This window comes from Hippoglossus hippoglossus, chromosome 12 (genome assembly GCF_009819705.1).
Source record: "Hippoglossus hippoglossus isolate fHipHip1 chromosome 12, fHipHip1.pri, whole genome shotgun sequence".
Taxonomy (NCBI): domain Eukaryota; kingdom Metazoa; phylum Chordata; class Actinopteri; order Pleuronectiformes; family Pleuronectidae; genus Hippoglossus; species Hippoglossus hippoglossus.
In genome coordinates this window covers 19,136,041-19,154,580 of record NC_047162.1, presented here as the reverse complement: position 1 = coordinate 19,154,580, position 18,540 = coordinate 19,136,041, and the positions used below count along the sequence as shown (strand labels likewise).

Sequence of the window (18,540 nt, the reverse complement as noted above, 5' to 3'; positions counted from 1 at the left end):
CTCTATGGAGGTGAAGTTTAGGCCTAATCCTCTGTACCGCCCCCTGGTGGCTGGCTGTAGTTCAGCTCATACTGTACATGTACAAAGAGGATTTCTTTCATTTTGGTTATTTGATGTTTTTAACTGAGTGAAACGTCATGATTGACAGCTGAGACGTCAAAAGTGCAAGATGGCCGCAACATTTTGGCTTCACACACACAGAGCTTTATAACAAGATATAGAGAAATTGGTTTATTATTAGAGACACAGACACGAGGGAGATAAACAGTTTTCACATCCGTCGTCCCGATGTTTCTTCAACGTGATTTAATTCAGTGGAGTTGTCGTTCGCTCCTGAGTCCTGGATTACACGTGAGCTTTAGAGAATGATGGAGTGAGTGTGGACGGAGGAAGAGAAGAGGCTGATGAAGTTTGAAGCTTCAACACAAACGTGTGGAGATTAAACTGAGGATTTCTGTTCAAATAAAAAAACCTGAAGCACAGACAGAATGTTGCACTGCTGTAGAAAAACATTACCCCCTGTGACGCCCCCCCGCTGGTCTCTGAAGGAACTGCTTCCTGAAATCAAGTCATTTCACCAAAAACAATTCTCCCAGGATTTGAATCCTTCTGTCGATTTGAGAATCTACAACCGGACTCGGTGCAGGCGGGAGGTCTTTGGCTGAGCGACCTCCTCGCAGCACTCGGCAAACTTCTTGGCCGCCCTCCTGGCCAAGTGCAGGTTCCCGCGGGCCTTGGTGACGGCCGTGTACTCGTGGGCCTTGAGCTTGGTGTAGTAGTCTGAGAACTTGTTGTAGAGCACCGAGATGGGCATGCCGTTAAGGATGATGCCGAAGGAGATGCAGGCGAAGGCGAAGACCCGGCCCAGGTTGGTCTCAGGGACCATGTCGCCGTAGCCGACCGTGGAGATGCTCACCTGGAGGACGAAGGAAACACAGGTGAACAGATGCGGTGACGCAGCTGGATGGTTTCCAGTTGGAGCGAAGGTGTGGAGGTGACTCACTGTGGCCCACCACCACGCGTGGGGCATGGAGGTGAAGTTTGTGTTGTGAACGTCGCGCTCCACCGTGTAAACCACGGCTGAAAACATGAAGATCCCCATCCCCATGAAGAGAAGCAGACAGCCCACCTGCAAACAAACACGTTTCTCCATTTCCTCAAGATGTTACAAATTCAGGGAATTTAAATGTGGTTTTACACAAGAGGACAGTTGGGCCTCTGTGGAGGTTTGAGTTCTACTGACTGACCTAGTTTGAATAATATAATGTAATACTCTGCAGCCCCACCTGCTGGTAGCACTGTTTCAGTGTGAAGCCAAACGCTCGCAGGCCGGTCGAGTGACGAGCCAACTTCAGAATCCTGAAGATTCTCATCAGACGCATGATTCTCAGAACCTGACCGACCTGCAGAGGGAAAACAGAAGAGCTGATGAATCCGATGATGTGAAGAAACCTGAGGCATCACCTGTCTCCTCGGCTTCATCGTACTTTCCCAACACGGCCGACAGTCTCGATGTCTCCTGCATGCAGGTGCACGTCCTCGGCCTCGAAACACTCCAGCATCATCTGCAGGTAGTGCGGCAGGATGGCGACCAGGTCCACGATGTTCAGGACGCTGCGTCCGAAGCACTTGAGGTCGGGGGTGGAGACCAGGCGCAGCAGGTACTCCAGGGTGAAGAAGGTGATGCAGAATGACTCCACGTACTCGCCGTAGAATCTGCCGCTGGGCTGACCTGAGGCCGTCTGCAGAGGAAGGAACAGGAATCCTGCTTTGGACTGTGAAGCTGATGGACTGTGACTCTACTGCTGTTGGGTTCAGGGTCATATTATATCTACAGTATGTTGGCCTTTTGAATACTTTTGTTTTAAAAAGCTCACTTTGTACTGCATCTCCTCCACGGTGTTGAGCGTCATGGCGACCAGCGACACCAGCACGAAGATGGAGGAGGCGACGCCCATCAGCTTGGCGGTGACCGAGGAGAACGGCTTCTCCATCAGGTTCCAGATTCTCCTGCGGGTCGACCCGAAGGCCATTTCGTGAAAGAACTCCTCCTTCTCCACCTCCACCTGGAGGAGGACACACCAGAGACGTTATCACAAAGAGTAGGGGCCAGATGTTTATAGGAATATGCTTCAAAATCACATCGATACACAGATATTAATTTCTTTAAATTGTAAAAACACAGAGTAAAAGTACAGTTTGTATGTGGGTCAAATAAACAGATATTGCATCATACAATAGGGACAAAGAAATTTAAAATGTCAACATCATCAGATAAAACTGTATTAAAAACACAACTGGGGAAACAAACTGCAGTGGGACGGAGCTTATTGTCCATCTGTCAAGACGGCAGTGATTCGTAATGTAGGTCAGACAGACTGAGACTCAGACGACAGATTAGTGACGACATGTCACAGGTAGAGAAATCAGAGCTGAACCAGTGACGACCTCTTGACCTTTTTTACTTTGGACAAAACCACTTCATCAGAGGTCGTAGTGTCCGACTGTCTCCAGTGTGTGTGTGAGTGTGTGTGTGTGTCCTTCTGTGTGTGTGCTCTTGTAGGACGACGACTTTAAGCTGATGTAAAAAAAATGATTTGTGATCAGATGGTCAGCATGTTGTCAGCATGTCGTCATCATGTTGTCAGCATGTCGTCATCATGATGTCAGCGTGACGTCATGGTGACATCACACCCCCGCCCACCTACCTCTGCCATCAGCTGCTTCTGGATCTTCAGCTGCTCGCTCTGCTCGTCCTGACGCTCCTCGAAGGAGATGCGACAGCAGCGTTGGCTGTTCTTGATTCGGACGCCCCAGTAGTTTATCTCCTCCAGGAAATTGCGGGGACACAGTTCGTCTTTGATCCAGAGAACTCCGGTTCTGATGACGAGCACAGGGACAATTCTTACATCACGTTCAACACACGTTCGGTAACGTCTCCTCTCACGCGTCAGGCTTCACCTGTAGAAGCTGAAGATGTTGTGGAAGACTTCGGGATCTCGATCGAAGAAGAACTCGTTGCTCTGGACGATGTAGTCGTCGCACAGGTCCAACTTCCTGCTGTGGTCCGTGCACGTGGCCAACCGGCCGATCCGGGTCTTTGGATACTGGGCAGCGAGCCTGTAGGGCAGGTGGTAAACCTGGAGGAGGGAAGAAGTTCATAACCTCGTGACTACAGCTGCAACTAAAAGGTTTTTTTTACTGTTTCTCTTCAAAAGTAAAAAGAAAACAGCTCTTTGCCTGCAGGTGGCGCCCAAGAGCTGTTCATCTTTGTGCCTGTAGGTGGCGACACACCCATAAACCACTGCTGTTACTTTTTATCCCCTACAGGGGGTGGTGTTGTGTCGAGATAAACAGTATTTCCCCAATCGTAGTTAGGGGTACGATAACACTAAACAGCGCCTCCTGGTGGAGAACCTGTTGCAGCAGCGTGTAGAAGTTACCGTTCCTCCGACGTTGATGTTGAGGATGAAGTGTTTGTTCAGCAGGTTTGAGGGAGACACTGGGAATCGATCCTCCTCTTCTTCGTACTCATCGTAAAGATCGTAGATGTCTCTGCTCAGATCCTTCACCAAATAAAACAAGAGTCTGATGAACTAAACTGTTTAAGGTTTTATGCAACAAGAAGAATAAAATAATAAATTCAAAATATTTAAAAGACTCAAGGGAATTCAGATTATAAAAGCATTTGTAAAAAAAATGAAAAACACATTTTCAAACTATGTACAACTGGATTCAAATTGTTCTGTTGACATTTGACGATTAGAACCAATCACCACTTATTAATAACTGAGTCCATGAACCTAGAACTGAAGTGAACAGAATAATTATCTGACTCCAACGTCTCTGAGAATCTGCTGCTGCTCCTGAAGAGCAAAGGAAAGGACCCGACCTGCATGGAGCTCCACGGTTTGAAGGTGCAGGTGAAGTCCACGTGGTCGAGCGGCTCTTTGGCGGCTTGAGTCCGGCTGCCGGGTTTGTAGCTGTGGAACAAACTCCTGCTCCGGGCTCGGAGGTGGGACAACATGGCCCCTGCCGAGTGGGTTTGGATCTAAAAGGACTGAACCGGCACGAAGACACATCCTGGAAAACCCATCATTCGACTCTCAACCCCGGACACACAGCTGGAGTCCTGCAGAGCTCAGTGACACAGAGAAATGAAGTGATTCTCGTCTACAGCAGCAGACAGATGATCCGGGTGCTTAAAGTTTTAAATACCATTATCCTCCTCCTCCTCCATCGCCCCCCCCTCTCCGACCTCCCACTTCAGCTAAATGTGCAAGTTGAGGTTCGGTGAAATCTGTGTCAAATTGTTTTACAGATCCTAAAACTGATGATAAACTGTAAAATACTGAAAAGTTAAACATGTGCACATATTGTGATGTCAGGGTTTGGGAAGAGGAAGAGTTGGTGTCACTTGAGTTGATGGAGATCGAACAAATTTTACATTTTTAATGGTTTATTGTCAAATTTCTGTTTCTCGTGCCGTCTTTCAACGTATAATATAAATATTCCCAAGTCAAACTGCATCCGGAGCTTTTCCCTCCGTGTGGAACTCAGACGTCACATCGGACATCTTTTAATCCAACAGTGTGTTTGACGCATTTCGTCCAACTGACAACTCAGATAAGTGGAGATTAATCCCGGCTGTGGTTAAACAGGGATAATGAACCGATGGGAGGGGACTCGTTCCAAATAAGAAAAACGACCCACTTCTCCTCATCCTCCTGTTCTTCGCTCAGCTGCCACGATCCGGCCGAGACCGGAGCGGAGCACTGATGTTTTTACAGATTAAAGATGGAGGCACAGAGGTTTGGGTTGTATCAGTTACGTGGGTTTGATTCCGCCTCTTTGTATAAATACTGTAGATGAGGGTGCAGCCGGTTTAAAGTTTGAATTCTCACTCGTGTGATGAGAAAATGTAGTTTGTGTCTGGGAGGTCAAAGGTCACTGCCCTCACATGTGACACTTACAATCTAGACCAGTAAACTAAAACCACATCTGGACATTTCCCTCAGATTGTAAACAAAGATGGACGATGTGTCCGTAAAGCAAACACACACACGACAGGTTCTGAACAACGTTGTGCATCAGACTTTATTCTGCAGGGATTTGCAAATCGGTTTCCTCACAGATACAGAGCTCTTAAGTTCTTAATAACGTTTCCCCTTCACTGTACAAGTCTAGAAAAAGTTCACAGCAACAGCACAAACATACAAAATAGTTTTAGCAAATTCAAAGTGTTGATTTCATTTTTTTTTTGTCATTTTTAAGGTTTTTCTTTCTTGTTAAATACGTCTCTTCTGTAACTGTGACCCTGGTACGATGCCCGACTTTAGCAAAAAGTGGATTTCAAGTCAAATGTATACAATCTTATTTACACGAGAACATTTGATCAAAGTGCATTGAAGAGTCCTGATTGGATGAATTCATATGTACAGTGTTTACAAATGCTGTAACCATGGTGATCCGTACACAGCTTCTACAACAATAATAATATAATAGTAAAAATGAGTTTCAGGAGGTACTGTAGAAAAGCAGAAAAAAATAAACAAATGAAACCAAAAAAAAACCATGTACATTTTTTTAGATTTACTGATCGAACATAAATATACAAACATCTGAGCCGGTGGGATCAGAGGAGGCAAGAAATGACGTTTGGACGACGGTTTCCCCAGAGAAGCCTCGTTCCTGCACGACCCCCTGACCCTCCGCCGGCATCGAACGCACGTCGTGTCGGGTACGAGGAGCTCGGATCCGGTTTCAGATCCTGTCCTGCCGAGCGGCTCAGCGCGCTGTTCAGTCCGGACACAGAAATCCTCGTTAAAGAGGCAAAGAGTCTCTCTCGCTGACAAGATGGCGTCGGACTCCTGTAAGAGCACGGGGGCAAAAAATAGACAGGAAGTCGTCCAAGCTCCGAACAAACAAAAAAAAAATAACGTAGCACTGAGTGAAGTCCGTCATGATTCATCGTTGTATTCACATTAGTAACACTTCCACCGGTCATCCTCAGCACAGGTGATGACTTAATGCACTTCAGAAGGCATGTGGTCGTACTGTAAGGGCTGCTACAGACACCCGTCGGCATGGCAACAAGGGGGCGCCATGCACCGCTGCCGCAAAAAACAAAAACGACAAAAAAAAACAAAAAACAAGACGATCAGGACAAATCATCTTCTGTGCTCACGATGGAAATCTGGAGAGAGAAGGAGGGGGGGGAGGAGAGGGACACGTCATTAACAGGTTTTATTTGAGACTGGAAGCAGAAACACATTCTTCTGGGGAAAGTGAAAACGCCTCTGAAGCTCATTAGTAAACAACGTCTTCATTTAATTGAATTAAGTTGATGTCGTGCTGCAGCTTCTCCACCGGCCGGAGACACGTCTGCTGCAGCTGCAGAGGTCGGAGTCCATCTTGTGTCTCTGGCCGGGTTTAGGTTAATCTGTTTAATCTGTGCACGCAGAGATGCGCTCTGCGGACGCCCGACAACGCCCCGAGGATTACGACAGGTCAGGAGGTCGGGGGGGAGAGTGGCGGTCACGATCGTGAAGTCTGCGTCCTCGGCATCAGGGTGAAATGATTTAAGCTGCTCAGAAACCGCGGCATTAAGAGCCGAAGCTGTTATTTACTACATTCCACTTATAGTGATAATGAACTGATTGAGATTTGGGTTAAGATCTGTTCATCCAGACCTTTACCCATGATGCCCTCTGTTCCGTGGCTGTTTACTCACCGCAGGGTAGGTGTGTCCCACGTTGGCGCCGTGCCGGGTGATGTCGATGTTGAGGTCTTCTTCTGTGGTCTTCAGGTAGACGGGGTTGTCGAAGTTCATGCTCTTCTGGTTCTTCAGCTGCCAGTTTCTCCACATCAGGTATCCGCCCGCCGCCGCCATCGCCAGCAGCACTGAAACACAAACACAGTCAGATGAACTAGTAATTGATATTTAATTTTAGACTGAAAATCAGAGTCAGTGCAGTAAGATGAGGACGTTTCCGTCCACCAGGCTCCAGTGTCTCAGTTCCACTCACAGACGGGCAGGATGGCCCAGGCTGCTGCAGAACCTCTGGCTGTGGAGTTCAACTGGATCGACGTGCTCACGTTGGCTTCTGTGAAAAAACAACAAAACCAAAGATCATCAACACTGAACTTTAACAATGATTAACTGATTTGTGTTTTCAAGACGTCTCCTTTGTTTCAATCAGCTGAAAAAGAAGTTTATGTTAAAATGCTTAAATGTCCTGAAACTGACAGATCAGGTTCCAAACTTTCTAAAAGATAAATGTTTTTTTTAAAGCTTTGTGTAAAGACCTGTTTCCAACACTACCCAGGACTCTGGGAGTCGAGCTGTGAGCGTTTCTGGTGGACGAGTGAGTGACATGACTGGCAAACAGCGGCTGAAAGCAGCGCCGGAGACGTCGGGACAAAAGAGACAAAAAGCAGGATTTATTTAACTCCTTCTGCCAAACGGCTCCACAGAGTCACCGTGAACTGACACAAGCCGAACGAGAGACGATGGATTAAGAGTCTGACGTCTGCTTCCAGCCCTCGCACTTTAAAATCTATGACAAAGAGCCGGTTGTAGATATGAATGCTTTGGTCACTTCCTGTACTCGGCCACTAGGTGCTGCTCCTGTGCCTGATAGAAACCTCTGCAGAGCTTGAAGCTGGAAAGTTGCTCAACGTGAGAATTGTCCAGAGTCGTGCAGACACATCGGCATCACGTGCAGCAGCAGGAAAAAGCTTTAAAACAACATCATGGCTTCGGATCAAGGCTCAAAATAACCGAGTCAAAGTCACGAGAAACAAACGGTTACTCATCAACGGCATTTTCCAGAGTCAGGACAAAGTTAATGAATCACACGTCTCCTCGCTCACAGACTGGAAATGAAGGCAAAAGTCTATTTAGCAGCTCCTGTTTGCACTGAAGTCACATGTAGACAATTATCTTATTATTATTTATGTCTCAGAGGAACCGGAGCAATCTGCATGGATTAGTTTGAAAGTTATTAGAACTAGAAATGTTAGGACTCAAATACAACCAGTGGAAATTTCAGTCTTAAAATAAAAAGGGAAGAAACACGTCTGAATGCGTCACAACCCAACAACCATCACCAAAGCAAAGTCAGGACTCGGTATTTCAGAGGAAAGATTTCCAATCGAGGACATTTAAATTTCTGAAGCTCATCTCATGCCGTCAGTGGATTAACAGAAAAATCTGAAGCGTTCATAGAAAGAAGAGAAATCCAAACAAACCACTTTAGAGAGAGATTGTTAATCATCTGAAGAGAACTGGTTATTTTAGAGCAAAGCCCCACATGCTTCAAACAAGTCCCAGTAACACCAGCACGACGGTTTTACCTGGCGGCGGCTGCACCAGAGCTTTCCCATCATCCTTTGAGGGACCTTTAGGAGGAGGGTCTGTCACAGAAAGAGCCACAGAGAGTCACGCTTCTGACAACAAAGGTTTGACAACACAAGACGTGGGACCACAGAAGTCGTCCTATTTTTAAAACAGATCAGAACAAATCAGGTCTCAGGAGAGTGAACCAGTAAAAATCAGCTGCACAGACAGAAGACGAGACAGATCGGCAAGCTCAGGGAAAAGGTCACGACCTCGTTCTCACTGCTTCTACATGACGGTTCACATACGAGCGAGTAAATCATTAATCAATCAACAGAAAATTATGATTAAAGTCTTATTTATTCTGAACGTTAGATACGGAAACAGCTTCCTGTACGTTCTCTTCTGACGGCTTCAAATACCAACGTAAACGGACGCATCTCTCTTCATATGGAAGAGGCAGCATACAATTCCCCATTCAGACTTAAAATATTTATATTTCAAAAATAAATTGTATATCTTATTAAAAGGAAACAGATTTACTGGAAATTAAAGTTTTATTTGTTGCAGCCCTGAGACTAGAAAACGGTAGAAAATCAACTCAACGGGACGATAAGAAAAAAAAATGTTTTAAAAATTCATTAGTTATTGTTTTGTGCCCCGAGGCTGAAGTTGCACATCGAGGCCTCAGAATGTTTCTGTTTGAACTTCTCTCTCTTCTCGTTCCTCACACAACCTACTTCTGTCGACGTTCGTGCACGTTACACCGCGATGCCTTCGGGGGGGGGGAGGCTGTCAAACAGAGAGCCGTTATCAGAACGTGTTCAATTCATCTCACCGAGTCGAGAAAGTGACTCAAAAAAGGCATAAAAACCTCAGAAAGATCAAGAGGAAGCCACACGGACGACAGGATTTTATCTTTTTTATCTGCGTCTTTGGTGCGAAACACGGAATCTAAAACACCTTGCTGGAGGTTAATGGGGCGTTGGATCAGTGTCGGTAAAGCAGGGAACCGCTTGTGGCCCTCGAGCTGAGGAGGCCCCCAAAGAGCCGATTACCTTTGTCCACAGAACCCCCCCCCTTAACGAGGCTCCACACCACTAATCTACTTTCCAAAAGTTTCATAACTGTAAAGGTTTGGTTGAAGACGAGTGTCTAACTTTGTGTGTGTGTATGAAGTGCTTGGCGTGTTGGAAATCTGCACTTAAACTTTACTACTTCACTATTTATGTGTCTGCACAGTATATGCACGAGCCCCCCCCCAGGTCCCGTTTGGAAACTCTCCTGAAGATAAATCTAAATGAAGGCAGTAAGGAATTCGAGATGTTTTGGGCTTGTTCAGCATCTTAAAGTCACAGTTGATCTCTTAAGATCCAAACTGTTTCCACGCTGAGTCAGAAACTCAGTGAAACATCGTGTATTTCAGCCGGAGATTGTTCCGCCTGCAGGACAAACGCTCCCCGGCCTCCTCTAAAGACCGTTACACGAATCCCTGTGCGGTTGCTCCCGGTTCGACCCCGAAGTGAAGAGCGTTGTTGTTATTATTACTTCTCTCAGTAACGAGATTAGAGCCGGTGGAAGACGCACAATGCGCCACAGTCTGCGCCGGGTGCAGCTGCAGCGGCTGGAAAATGGGATAAACGTGTTCGCTGGAGGTTTGAAGGTTTAAAAAGAGGCGAGGCCTTTGGCTGCGTCCCAACTAGGAGGAAGGTGGAGGAGCAGTCAGTGAGTGACAGGCATCCCTCTTTCACCCCCCCCCCACTACACACTCTATTCTCACTTCTAGAGACAGGCGGGTGTGTAAACAGTTGTAGAAGCAAACGCATGCACAAAGACACTCGCAGGACAACCAGAGCATGCATGAAAACACGCAGACACACACACAGACACACACACCTAGCCTTTGGATAAAATTAAGTTTGCATGGACTCACATTGTTCATAAAAATGATCTGGCACACACACTCATGCACACTTTGCAGGGATGAAAGCACTCAAGCTGCATTGAAGTGTGGAAAGGAGGAGGACGGACACACACAAACACACACACTCACAGACACACACACACACACACACACTCACAGACACACACCCCCCTTGGCAGTCTGGGTGGTACATTCAGTCAGCACAGGGGCTGTTAAGAGCCTCGCAGCAGCTCCAGATTCCCAAACAGCCCGTGAGGAGGCGAGTCAGGGAGCCCATTACGTTTCTGTGGAGCAGGCAGGTTGTAAAACCTGCTGCAGAGCTGCGTGGGGACTCGTGCACGGTTCAGCACGTCCGACTCAAAAAACAGGTCTGATGCTGAAATCTACACAGCCGCAGTCAGAAAGGTGTCTGCATGCGACTTCTCACTTGGTTTATGACGTCAGGAAACATTTTCCTAACGAGTTTATGTCTCAATCTCTAGTTTCAAGTCTTCGTCAATACGTCATGATGTTCATTTAGTAAATTATGATCCCTTGGGTCATGGATAGTGTGATTGACAGCTAGTAGCGGCCAATCGGTGCAGGGGGCTGGTGTATGTGAAATAAATCCTTCCTTTGTCATTTAAAGTAATGTCAAGTAGAGATGAATGGAGCGTTGCTGCAGATAAAAGATCCCCAAGAGGAAAGAATCAGTGGAAACAGACTGAGCTCGACGAGTCTCACAGAAAACTCCACAGGTTAAATACACAGACGCTCATTCAGCAGAGCGGGGCGTTGTCAGGGAGACGTTCCAGTGCTTCGCGTCTTGTTCTCAAAGTTTGAGTCCAATTAGCGGAGTATGTGCACAGAATTCATCCGTCAGCTTCCCATCTGAGGCGGCTTCACAATGAAAAGGCGAATGTGTGGGAGCGGAGGAAGGAGCCGGGCGGCTCGAGACAAAACACGCAGAGGAAAGTAGATCAGAGCGAGGACCGCGTTTCCCAGGAACCTTCTCACCGCACAGGAGACGTGATGAGAGCAGGACGACAGTTAGACTCATCTCTCAAAGCATGAATTCATTTGTCTGGTATCAGGTACATCCACCAAACGTTGTGTTAGGATGGGACCTGGGTCAAGAAGGAACCAAGTAAATTTTGACGAGGATCCGGACAAAGGAGAGGATTCACTTTCTTTAACATTGAGATAGGATGTGTTTTCACAGGTGAAAATCCAGTTATTACCATTATTTCTTACTATTCTTTAGAGAATGGACCTCATCCTCCAACTAAACAGAACAAATCCCTGCTGCCAGGTTCTAAAATCCTGTGGAGAGTCTCTCCAGACGAGTGGAGGTCGTTACAGAACGACAACGATCACATACTGCACCAAACATCCTGCTGCCACAGCAGAAATCACACCACTGCTCAGACCAGGGAATAAAACGTGGATTCCTCATCCAGTCGTCCTCCACCTCCTCCAGACTCAACCTCTGGAATGCAGCTGTCGAGCTGGGACTCAAACACAAGAGGAGGAGGAGGAGGAGGAGACAGAGCTGCAGATGTGAGGCAACACAGACTCTCCAAAGAGACGCTGAAAACTGGATCACAACACAGACCGACTCATCCGCAGTCAGGCTGCTAACACAGAACGACAGCTGCTCACACACACAGACACACTGTAAGGAAACATGCACAAGTGGCAGCGAAGGGAAGTGATGAAGCCATTTAAGCCCAAAGAATTAGTCTGAATTGTTTCTTACAACAACTAAAACCGTTGAATCAATCCTGCAAGAAGAAGCAGTGAGGCTCAGTGAAGAAGAAGCAGGAGGAAAACACGACTTCAAACATGCGTCTGTGTGCACAAGTCGCATCAATGAGCAGCTACAGCTTTGACACACACACACACACACACACACACACACACGAGCAGTTTCCTGTGCACGTGTTCTACTCTCTGAAACCATATAATTACAAATACCCCCCCCCCCCCCCGTGATGTCATCGTCAGTGACCTGAATGTGTCCAGATACTAAATCAGATTACCAGTGATATTTCTCCCCAGGGTTGCTGGGATGTCGTTTCACACACAAACCCTCACTGGGAATAACGTCACGTGGAGCTGCGACTCACCGGGTCGGCAGCGCAGGCCGTCAGCAGCCAGCTCCTGCCCCCCCGGACACACGCAGGTGTACTTGGGCGAGTGCTTGTTGATCTGCGGTGCCGGCAGACACATGTAGCTACAGCCGCCGTTCTCTCCTCTTTCTGAGCACCAGTTTGTACCTGTCGACACAGAAACAAACATATAGAGCATCTGCACACATCAGATACAGTTGTTAATGCTCCTTGAGTTGAGGTTATTTTAAGTAGACCAGCTTCAAATGCAGCTACAGTGATAATTGTCAGCGAGCCCCTCCTCCAGTCCGGTTCTTACCCGACAGCTGGATGAGCTCGTGGTAGACGATGATGTCCTGGGGGTCGTTCAGGTTGCTGGCCAGCGTCACCACGTCGGAGCCGGTGAACTTGTTCGCACCGTAGATGGCTTCGTTTTCACCGTCGGTCCAGAAAACTCGATCCTGGAGAGAAGACAGAACGACGCAGCAGATTCAAACATTAATAGATTCATGTGTCGTTAATGGAGGCTTAGAGCAGATTGAAGAATCCTCTGTGACCGTGGATCTAATATTCATGATTGTTATTCTGCACAAAGTTTTTTTACCAAAGAGACCGAGGTTCCATCAGCAGTAAAATCCAAATATGTGCGATAATTACTTTTTTCCATCTTGGATTTCCATCTGGATTAAAAGGAAGTGATTTCTATTTACCGCAAACACTTTAAACAGACGTCTTTAGATGGTTTTCCAAATAAACACTAAACACTGGGATGAGATTAAAGTGTGGACGACTCCAAACTGTCGAAACCATTTGCCACCGAGCTCATCATTTCTTTTATTACCTCCATCACATCGGTAACAGGAGGATTTCACACATTTGTTTGTGAGCAGGATTAAACAAAAACTACAGATTACCATGAAACTTGGAAGGATGGGACCAGGCCCAAAACAGAACTCATTAAATTCTGACGCTGATTCAGACAAAGTGAAAGATTATATGATATATATATTTAGGGGCCTGAGATCTCAATGCTTATGTTGACGTGTTAAATCTCTTTACATTTATTCCCAAAGAAACTGAACCTGTCTCATGCAGCTGAGGATTTTCCCCTTTAGCACCTACAAGACTGAGTGATGGGAACATTGGACGTAAAACTCTCTCCATAGACTGGAGCTGCTGATTGGTTGAGACGTGCTCTGCACCTTCAACACGCTGCATGTGAGTAAATGTGACGGAGAGAGGCAGCAGTTGTACGAGTGGGCGTCTGTGAGGGGAAACAGCGAGAGAGCCACGCGTCCACGGTTCAGTGATTCGTCAAGAACGTGCAGGAAACTGAGAAGCTCACGTGTGTTGCCTCCTGCTCAGTTCAAAGAAAAATCGCTGTTGCACGATAATAAAAAAGAAATTAGCACGTTCACGATGCCGATCGGAGCCAGATGCTTTGTGACCTGTATTTTCAGAGGGATATTAAACGACGTGCCGAGCTGCAGTACCTCAAAAACCGTGAGAGCGAAGGGATGCGCCAGGTAGTCGGAGGACTGCAGTATCTTCTTCCTGTTGTCTCCGTTCAGGTCGACGCTGCAGAGCATGTGCAGCTTCGAGTCGACCCAGTACAACCTGCCTTTGATCAGATCTGAGGGGGAGAGGATGTGCACGAGAAGAGGATGCACGGAATGACAAAGAAAAAACAGGAGGAAAGGAATAATTACAAAAAGGTGTGAAACAATAAAGATGAATATTGAATAAAAGTGCGTCGCGCAGGAGGAATGAGGGAGAAGAGGAGGCAGAAAGGATGAAGAAGAAGAGCAGAGGAGACAGATGAAACATGGAGGGCAGAGGAAGGAGGAGAGGAAAAAATGTAAAATCAATAAAACATTTCATCAGCGACAGCACAGTGAATACAAACATTTGATTATATAAACATGATGCTGGATGTTTCTATTGGCAGAGAAGAGAACGTGCTGCGATGACATGGACGCAGATTTCCCAGGGTTCTCGTGTGTTCTCACCCAGAGTGATTCCGTTAGGCCACTGGATGTCGTTCGCCACCAGAACCTGTCTGTCCACGCCGTTCATTCCAGACTTCTCAATCTTGGCAGGTTCGCCCCAGTCAGACCAGTAAAGAAACCTGCACGACCAACACACACACACACTCTCATAAATATGCACCGTCAACAGCAGATACAGGATTGTAAAGTGACGTCCCACTGACCCAGACAGCGGATCCACGGCGATGGACGCCGGTTCTTTGAGGCCTCGGCTGAACAGAACCTTCTGCTTGGTTCCGTTGTAGTTGGAAACCGAGATGCTTTTGGTGCTGAGATCAGACCAGTACAGGTTCTTATAGATCCAGTCCACGGCGATTCCCACGGGGGTCTGGACGTTGTCTATCACTTTGATGTGGGTGCCGATGTCCCCTCGTCTGTCCAGCATGGTGCTGGGAGGACACAGAGGACAAAGACATGATTAATGAGGTGTTTTACTGCAGACTTTGAACTTTGCAGAACATTAGGACCTTTAGAGGAAAATAATGCAAGTCTCCTTTAAGTGAAAATTAAAATTAGAGATGTTTGCGTGTTTTTGCTTTCTTTCATATCAGAAAACATGAAAATCAAACTTCAATCAAGCAGAACTGTCCAACCAGATTTCAGGATTCTCTCTCTTGCTTGGCCATGTTTCCTTCATGTATATAATCTACCTGTATATAATCTAGCTGTATATAATCTACCTGTATATAACCTACCTGTATATGGCCTTGTGGCCGAGGTCGGCCCAGAAGATGGTCTGCTGGTTGAAGTCTGCGTCCAGAGCCACCGTGTTTCTCTGCTGCTCCACGATCTGAGTGTACTCCTTCCTCTCCAGACCCAGGCGCCGGATGTCCCGCCGGTTGGTGAAGATGAGGCAGGGCTCCTTCCCTGCAGACAGAGGAGACTCATCACATGAGGCACAAGGACTGAAAAGGTTAACGTGGCAGCTCGGCTCTTTAAAAAGTGCCTCAGGTTTCTCTGATTGATATTGGTTTTATTAAATGTTTAAAAACATGTTAAAGTGTGTGGGTTCTTAGTGAAGACTAGAAAACAGAGCAGCTCATGTGTTGGTTGTGCGTGTGTGTGTAACTCTCACTCTAAGGCCTCTGATGAAAGAAATCTCCAAAAATATGTTTCAACTAAATAATTCCACAGAGTTTTTCTTCAGCACAAAGCGAGTGAATCCGCCTGAGGGGCAGCGTCTGCTGCACTCGACTCACCAACGGCCTTGCACACCCCGGTGGTCGGGTCCATCTGGTAGCCGTTGTGGCATTCACACTTGTACCCCCCCTTCAGGTTGATGCAGATCTGGCTGCAGATGCCGGGGTTCACACACTCGTTGATGTCTGCACACAGAGAGATGGAGAGATGACGGAGGAAAACAGCTGCAGTCGCACGCGTTTCATCAATCAGGTCTGTCGAGCGCTTCAATTAGTTTTCTGAAATATTCCCACGATTCCTGCTGCGAGAGACAACTTTACCTCAAACCTGCAGCTTGGTAATATCCAGTGTTCAGTTAATACAGAGGAAATCAACCCAGGGTCAGAAGGACAGAAGGCTCAGTCCGTTTACTTCTTTAGCAACAAGCTGCTCTCATCTGAGTCGCATGTAAATAAAGTTTTCAGGAGTTTAGTGGTGATTTTACATCAGGGAGCAGATTTACAGACACTATCAAACCCGTGCGGTTCCCTCTAGTTGGGATTAGACACATTTCCCCCAATATCCAAAGCAGCGTTGGAGGCCAAGACTCAGTGGCTCAGTAACAAAACCATCGATTCAAATCCTCGTGAACACAACACAGAATTTCAGCTCTCGGGAAAAAAGAGAGATTACAACACAGCTGATCACATTTCACACCGAACACAGTAACTCTCACAACAAGCTTCTGAACATCGGACCCAGACTGTGGGATTAAAGATTTCTAAGAAACAAAGAGACAATAATAACTAATGAGTAACAGTCGCCTACCTCCGCAGGTCTTGTGGTCGATGAGCTGCAGTCCAGGCGAGCAGTCGCACTCGAAGCCGATCACCATGTCTTTACAGATGTGTGAGCAGCCGCCGTTATTCATGAGACACTCGTTTACATCTGAAACGCACAAAAGGAAACAGGCATGACCACTTCAGGTAATTACAATTCAATAAAAACTGAAAAACTACAACACGTTTTCTTATTTCTTTAGATGTGCGTTCATTGAGAAGAGGCTCTTAAAGAGACAGGAGCTAAAACCAGGGGTTTGAGACAGAGGCTGAAAGGAGGAGCTGCAGCAATGTGATGTTTTCTGAACATTGGAGCATGAAAACATTTTCAAACCTTTACAAATGAACCACAGGACACATGATACACTGCGTGAGGCGGCATGTCTGTAGAAATATGAATTAACGAAGTGAGTGAAACGTCAGAGTTTCTCCTGAAGCTGCAGCTCAGTGACGCTGGTTAAAAACCTGGACGGACAAACTACGAGCTCATTAAACCCACAAACTAGATTCTATAACATCTGTTAAACTTAATTTAACTACTCACTGCATTCCTTGATGGGCTCGTCGCTCCAGTCGGGACAGTCTCGGGCCTTGTTGCACACCTTGTTCATCTCGATGCACTCCCCGCTGCGACACTTGAACTTGTCCGGTCCGTTACACTGAGTCACTGGAGAGAGAGACGCACAGGAATTTAACACCTCAGGAGCCATTAATGCAAAACGGTAATATCGACAAATCCAAAACACAAAGCTGCCTGTCATGCCATCGCATAAACAGGAACTCATCTCTGTACAGCCAGGGACTCGTGCCAAGTTTATGAATAGCTCATTGTATTTAAAACAAAAGCTTGAGATTCACTTCACGCTCTTCTCAGCTTTGAAATCTGATTTTTACAAATTGACAAGTTTGTGACACTGTTTTATTCCACTGGTGCAAAACAAAAGCGTGGGCCGTCAAAGCGTTGGATTGTAGAATAAATAAATAAATCAGATTCATATCCAGTGAAAAAAAAAAACCTGCTTTTATATATGAGCACAAACTGAAGAGGACTGTAATTTCACTTTGGGTAAAAGTACGTGTGGAAAACACACAATTACCATTTACACGCCCACAGCATCTACACAAACACACGAAGCCAGAGGTCGAGGACAAAACCAGAAACACATCAGAGGACAAAAATGAGTAAATGTACTGTCCACCCCCGACAGTGTCCTCAGGATAATTTAACACAGTCGTCTGTAAAGCCACAAACACACACAGACACACACTGAGCACATACTGTTTTTGCAGTTGGCTTCATCGGATCCATCGACGCAGTCTCGGACTCCGTTACACTGTCGACTGCCTGTGATGCAGTTTCCATCATCACACTTGAACTGATCCAATCCACATGTGCGTACAGCTGCAAAGGAAACACACACACACAGTTACACAAGTGGTGCTGAAACAACGCATCAATTACCTGATTGACAGAACATTTAAAAATAGACAAGTTTATCACAGCAAATTGACCGTATTTGAATTTTGGATTGTGGGACACACAAATCGAACGCGAGCACGTACGACAGTTTGCTTCGTCGCTGCCGTCCTTGCAGTCGGGGTCTCCGTCGCACCTCCACTTCTTGTGGATGCACTCCCCTGTGAGACACTGCATCTCGCTGGACGAACACTTGGCCGGCGGCGTCGGGTGACGGCCGCAGCGAGACGGGGACTCGTCCGACTGGTCCTGCAGGAGAAAGAGAGAAAGAAAGATGACTCTTATTACAACCGTCCTGACAAACTGGTTTTAATGATGAAACAGATCGTTGTAGTTTCAACATGAGAAAATATGAGCTTCTAAAAAGGAAACTATCCAATTTGCTAAACTAGACTTTAAGACATTTATAGACAAGTTAAATAAAAGCTTAAATATTTCCACATACAGGTGCCGCCATCAAACGATTTGAGAAAAAACGTGTTGTGCAATTAAAAGTTTTAGTTTGTATGTCCCATCTACTAACATGGAGGAGGCTGGGTTTATGACCTGTACCGCAGCCAGCCACCAGGAGGAGATCAAGAGGATCTGGCTTCACTTAGGAGCCGTCACTTCATTTATATGCAGGCTACGATACAGAAAATCCAAACGAAGACAGTCAGATGATCTGAGGGACGGGCAGAGGAGCCGTCACCGATACTCAGA

The 18,540-nt window shown here is 46.5% G+C and overlaps 2 protein-coding genes across 5 annotated transcripts in view; both read right to left on the bottom strand.

The window, feature by feature from the left end:
- Positions 1 to 260: 260 nt before the first annotated feature.
- On the bottom strand, positions 261 to 4,027 carry kcnv2a (potassium channel, subfamily V, member 2a). Its single transcript, XM_034602571.1, has 9 exons — positions 3,893 to 4,027; positions 3,444 to 3,566; positions 2,962 to 3,140; positions 2,709 to 2,880; positions 1,878 to 2,066; positions 1,488 to 1,742; positions 1,287 to 1,403; positions 1,004 to 1,129; positions 261 to 916 (listed from the first exon to the last, which is right to left on the bottom strand). The coding sequence occupies exons 1-9, from the start codon at positions 4,025 to 4,027 to the stop codon at positions 626 to 628; spliced, it is 1,587 nt and encodes a 528-aa protein (XP_034458462.1). The 3' UTR covers positions 261 to 625.
- Positions 4,028 to 5,071: 1,044 nt separating this feature from the next.
- The window catches only part of vldlr (very low density lipoprotein receptor), a 28,464-nt gene continuing 14,995 nt past the window's right edge, over positions 5,072 to 18,540 (bottom strand). Inside the window, exons 6-21 of one of the 4 annotated variants that reach the window (XM_034602567.1) lie at positions 17,925 to 18,087; positions 17,641 to 17,763; positions 16,906 to 17,028; positions 16,351 to 16,470; positions 15,603 to 15,728; positions 15,099 to 15,270; positions 14,568 to 14,792; positions 14,365 to 14,483; positions 13,849 to 13,988; positions 12,675 to 12,816; positions 12,374 to 12,523; positions 10,043 to 10,053; positions 8,359 to 8,416; positions 7,029 to 7,106; positions 6,734 to 6,903; positions 5,072 to 6,196 (exon numbers count right to left, since the gene is read on the bottom strand). In XM_034602567.1, coding sequence (XP_034458458.1) covers positions 6,161 to 6,196; positions 6,734 to 6,903; positions 7,029 to 7,106; positions 8,359 to 8,416; positions 10,043 to 10,053; positions 12,374 to 12,523; positions 12,675 to 12,816; positions 13,849 to 13,988; positions 14,365 to 14,483; positions 14,568 to 14,792; positions 15,099 to 15,270; positions 15,603 to 15,728; positions 16,351 to 16,470; positions 16,906 to 17,028; positions 17,641 to 17,763; positions 17,925 to 18,087 — 1,956 coding nt within the window. In that variant the 3' untranslated portion in view covers positions 5,072 to 6,160. Of the gene's footprint in view, positions 6,197 to 6,733; positions 6,904 to 7,028; positions 7,107 to 8,358; positions 8,419 to 10,042; positions 10,054 to 12,373; positions 12,575 to 12,624; positions 12,817 to 13,848; positions 13,989 to 14,364; positions 14,484 to 14,567; positions 14,793 to 15,098; positions 15,271 to 15,602; positions 15,729 to 16,350; positions 16,471 to 16,905; positions 17,029 to 17,640; positions 17,764 to 17,924; positions 18,088 to 18,540 lie in introns of those variants that run through there. The other 3 variants (XM_034602568.1, XM_034602569.1, XM_034602570.1) reach the window with 3 other exon arrangements.

Excerpts from the sequence above, each read along its gene's own strand:
- kcnv2a (XM_034602571.1), bottom strand. The coding sequence starts at position 4,027 with ATGTTGTCCCACCTCCGAGCCCGGAGCAGGAGTTTGTTCCACAGCTAC. Across the intron at positions 3,141-3,443 it reads ACATCAACGTCGGAGGAACG|GTTTACCACCTGCCCTACAG; the intron begins GTAACTTCTACA and ends TCCCTCCTCCAG. Across the intron at positions 1,743-1,877 it reads TGGAGGAGATGCAGTACAAA|ACGGCCTCAGGTCAGCCCAG; the intron begins GTGAGCTTTTTA and ends CTTCCTCTGCAG.